Source organism: Spinacia oleracea, chromosome 3, assembly GCF_020520425.1.
Source record: "Spinacia oleracea cultivar Varoflay chromosome 3, BTI_SOV_V1, whole genome shotgun sequence".
Lineage (NCBI taxonomy): Eukaryota > Viridiplantae > Streptophyta > Magnoliopsida > Caryophyllales > Amaranthaceae > Spinacia > Spinacia oleracea.
Genome location: NC_079489.1, coordinates 134971401 through 134976368, shown reverse-complemented (window position 1 = coordinate 134976368; position 4968 = coordinate 134971401). Strand labels below are relative to the sequence as shown.

Genomic DNA, 4968 nt, shown 5'->3' with positions numbered 1-4968 from the left:
GGAAATATAAATATTATCCAAGTCGTAGATGTTGTTGGAAACGGAAACATGGTACGTATCGGAAAATATTATCGGAAATGGAAATATTGCCGGAATCGGAAATATTGCCGGAAACGGAAATATTGTCAGAATCGGAAATATTATCGGAATCGGAAAATAATTCCGGAATCGGAAATATTAAATATTGTTCGTATCGGAAATGAATTCCGAAATCGGGAAATTAATCGGAAGCGTATCGTACGAATTAGCATCGGACGAGGCCTGCCAGACGAAGGCCCAGCACGAAGCCGGGCCATCGCCCAGCAAGCCAGCGCGCCACAAACGCACCAGCCAAGGCTGCGCCAGGCCCACCGCAAGGCAGGCCCAGCGCGCGCCAAGGCTGCGGCAGCGTGTGGGCTTGCGGCAGTGGGCTGCGAGCTCACGGGCTGCGCGCGCGCGCATGGCGCCCCTCGTGGGCTGCTGTGCGTGTGTGTGTGTTTGTGTGCTACTCGAATCCTAAAGCTGCCAGGATTTGTCATATGATTAATCTAATCCTAAAAGATTTAGTTTATTTAATTAGAGTCCTAGTAGGATTATAATTAAATAAATTAGTATCCTAATAGGATTCCAAATCCTTTTCTATAACTCTATAAATAGGTGCCTAGGGTCACATATTTACATAGAGAATTCAAGTATTCAAAGTGAGTTTTTGAGAGCAAAATTCAATTACACAATTGCCTATAAAAGTGCCGAAAATAATAGTACCTTAAGGGCGATTCTAGTTGGTCAATCTTAAGGCGGATCCGGACGTGCTGTGGACTATCTACGGAGGGACGACACTTGGAGTCCTAAAGACTTGTTCTTGTTCGGTTCGGGTGCAGCTTGGGAAGGCACGCAACAAAGAGTATGCATCTAAACTATGCTAAATGATTATGTGTAAATAATATGTTTTCCTGGCTTTATGGTTTTTTCCGCATGATTTATGAATTGTCATATGTATCATAACCTAACAAAAGAGCCCATAGATGCTTCACAACAGCTGCTTTGTTCCAGATAATCAGATTGGTCAAATTCCACCCTCCACAACTCTTGGGAAAGCACATCTGCTCCCAAGAAACAGGAGCTTTTTTTGAACCCAGCTCAGAACCTGTCCAAAGAAAGCATCTACAGATCCTTTGGATTTCCTTCATTACTTTTTTTGGCATCACAAAGATCTGACTCCAGTACATTTGAATACCAAATAAGACAGATTTGATCAACTGTAACCTCCCTGCATAAGACAAAAATTTTGCAGACCAGCTTTTCACTCTAGCAACAATCTTTTCAATGAGTGGTTTGCAATCAGCAAACTTAAGTTTCCTGGTTGTTAAAGGAACACCAAGGTACTTGAAGGGAAAATAACCCTTTGGGATGCCAATTTGCTCTACAATCTGATCAGATAAACTATCAGGAATACCAACAGTGTAGACCTCACTTTTATGAAAATTAGCCAGCAGGCCAGAAGCAAGAGAAAATTTAGTGAAAGCCCCAAACAAAGCAGTCACAGAAGGAATATCAGCTCTTGCAAACATCAGAAGATCATCAACAAACATCATATGGGTTATATTCAGTTTCTTGCATCTTGGATGGTATTTAAACTGCTTATCACCTGCTACACTACTAAGACATCTTGACAAGTACTCCATTCCTATTGCAAACAGATAGGGGGTGTGAGGGGGTCGAAAAAGCACGAGGCTAATGCGTGACCTCGTCCCTCCTGGGTGTGACGATTCTTTTTATTCAATCAAGTGTAATTGGATTTCCTGTGAGTATACACCCAATTGACTAGTAATACAGGAGTCGCCATTCAGTTTTTAACGACAATGAGAAAAACTGACAAAACCCGGTTATCGTGACATAAAGGGAGTGCAATTATGTTTGACCACGACGGCCGTAGGTTCCCTTGTGATCCCTGGTGTGGGGATCTCTCAATATACACCCGCAAGGTAGAGATTGAGGGTTCGGGGGACTGTAACTACCGAGAGGAGTACTTCGCTCGTCGATAACTCCAGAGGCAGGATATCCTTACTAGCTCATCATAAATAATTGAAGGGACATGCGTTAACTATTAAACTAATCTGAGTTGATTTTAGCAATATGCAACATATAATACTAATTCGATCGTGATTATCTGATTTAAATAGCATTAAGGGACCTAGCATGATAATCCGATTTCCCAAAAATATTATATTTGTTAGGCGTGATAGAACAATCAGATTAGGTTAGTTTAACAGTTCAAAAAAAAGGGCGAGGAAAGCAGTTAAATCATCGAAAAGGAACACATTACGACGCACCCTTGAGAGGTGCGTCACGGTTCTCAGAAAACTAACCACTTTGACTTTGCTATTTCTCCTTTTTATTTAACGAATCTCAATTATGGGACAGGATACGTTCTGTTCGATTTATGGATCGATTGCAACAGAACGCGTGAACAATTTCGCAGCGAGAGGCTTAGGCTAAGGGTTGGAGTCAATACTCAGAATATAATTGTGTGTTGTTGTGTGTCCTTTCACGTCGAATTTAGGGGCCTATTTATAGGGAAGAGTTCGTGGAAAGATAGAATTGCAGAGTTCTAATCCACAAAGAATTAGGAAAAAACACGTACCAGGGTATTTTCAGCGCCCAGGCTGGGCGTCCAAGATTTCGGCGCCCAGCTCTGGGCGTTGAAAATAGGATCCAGGCAATTTCAGCGCCCAGCTCTGGGTGTTGAAAATAGGATCCAGGCAATTTCAGCGCCCAGGGCTGAGCGTTGAAATTGCTATTTGGGCCGTTTCTTTGTCAGATTCGGATTCTTAGAATCCGGAGTGTATGAGACTTAATCGAGTCTTTTAGTGCGTATCAATTTCATGACGGAATGCGTTTGGGCCCGTTACGAACTCTAGGCTCGTTAGGATTTTAATTAATACGTAACTCTTATTTCCGAATCATATTAGGAATAGGATTCTCGCAGTTTTCTATCTCATTTAGGATTTATGTTGGAGTGCAACACCTAATTCTGACAGGTTTCTATCTTTTATGACTTGCCACTTTTAGAAGCTACCCTTTACGGCAGTTACTATTTTCAGCAGGTTTCCATAAATAGCAGGTTTCGGGTGAAATGAAAAGGGGAATTGAGATTCGTTTATTTTATAGGAGATGCGTTGTCAAGTGTAGATTTATGCTTTCATCATCGAACCTTTCCCTTTCGGGAATGGGGACAAAAGTAGGTGTCTACAGTTAGCCCCCACTTTGACTGAGTCTTGGAGTAAGACGATGGTCAAAGTATTAGATGGAGTGCGTCACACAAGCCATGGTGTATGTGACCTGTTTTGCGAGGGTCTCACGAGCCCCCGAGTGATAACATTTGACTTAAGGGTCATCACTTGAAGTGTCGACATATCCCTCACGTTTCATTGGGATTTGTCAACTGATAGTATAGAAAATTCCTCACTTTATCATTGGAAGAATCTAAAGGTGCGTAGAAACTCCCTCACTTTGTCATTGGGAGTAACTACAGAGTTTTTCGAAATCAAAGCTATAAAGTGTAATTGGGCCTGGCCAAGCCCAATCACGAGGTAAAACGTTTTTTAAAGATTCTCATTTTCAGGGCTAGCTAAACGAGAAAACCCCCTTGTTTTTATAGGACGTAAAACGAAGGAAAATCCAGCACCCTTGTTTTTATAGGACGTAAAACGAAGGAAAATCCAGCAAAAGTTATCGCTGCAGCGACTAAGGACCTGCGCGGTTAGTGACGCAGACCCCGCCAGCTGAATATGGCGAGCCTGTCCGCTGAGGGTGGACGCCCCGTCCGATAGAAGCGGACGAATCTGTTTTGATGTTTTGAAAATAAGGACCTACGCGGTTTGTGACGTAGACCCCGCCAGCTGAAGATGGCGAGCCTGTCCGCTGAGGGTGGACGCCCCGTCCGATAGAAGTGGATGAATCTATTTTGAAATTTATTTTGCTCTTTTTTTGAAAATAAGGACCTACGTGGTTTGCGCCGTAGACCCCGCCGGCTGAAGATGGCGTGCCTATTTTAAATTTGAAGACTTTATTTTTGTCGAAAACTGAGGACCTGCGCGGCTAGTGACGCAGACCCCGCCCTCTGAAGGTGGGCGAGCCCTGTCCGCTAGGGGTGGACGCCCCGCTCGCTGGAGGTGAGCGAACCTGAATTCGACTTTTCGATTTGGGATTCGTGTGCCGCGATCTTGCCCGATTGAGGTGGGCAAGTCCCTATTTTATTTCCTTTCTTGTGATTTCTTTTGAGAATTTCTTTTCATTTATTCTTGCAGGAGCGAATTCTTTCGAGGGATGCTCGGATTTAGTTGCAACCTGAATGTGGGTTGACAACATGCTTAGACGGACCATTGTCTTGTGGTTATTATCCTTTATGGTTTTGAGTTAGTCCTTACGGCTCAATTTTGCCACTACCTGGTTCCTTGATTAGGGGACTATGTATAGGTATCAACGGCGACCTTTGTCTTGAGGTCGTAAACCGGTTTATTTTTTATTTTTTTGAGACATCCAAACACGGGACTTCGTATAGCGTAGTCTGGGAATATTATTTTTAACTTTGTATACTCTATATTTTCTTTCGAGCCCCCAAGAATTCGTGCTTGACGGTCATTTCTTGTTGAAGAGGTTCCTTGGGGATACGCATTTCGTAATGTCCTTGATCGTGTTTGGGATTGCGCTCGTAAGTGCAAGCGATCTTTGTAGTGGCGTGCTACTTTTAACAAAGCCGTGAGGTGCGACTTTCGGCAATTTTAAAGTCGAATGAATATGGCAGGGCCCTATAGAAGTCAGAGTTGTTTTTTTTGGTACGTGATCATTTTCGGCGCCAAAGCTTGGGCGTTAAAGATTTCGGCGCCCAGCGCTGGGCGCTGAAAATAATTCCTGGCGAGCTTTCTTGATGACACAGTTGGCCTCTTGTTCATTCGTTTATTTCACTTGGAAGTTCTATGTATTCTC

The 4968-nt window shown here is 43.3% G+C and overlaps 1 protein-coding gene across 1 annotated transcript; it reads right to left on the bottom strand.

Annotated features, from left to right (window-relative positions):
* Nucleotides 1-978: 978 nt before the first annotated feature.
* Nucleotides 979-1664, bottom strand: LOC110779274 (uncharacterized). The gene is made up of 2 exons (XM_056839682.1): nucleotides 1217-1664; nucleotides 979-1082 (listed from the first exon to the last, which is right to left on the bottom strand). The coding sequence occupies exons 1-2, from the start codon at nucleotides 1662-1664 to the stop codon at nucleotides 979-981; spliced, it is 552 nt and encodes a 183-aa protein (XP_056695660.1).
* Between the last annotated feature and the right edge of the window lie 3304 nt (nucleotides 1665-4968).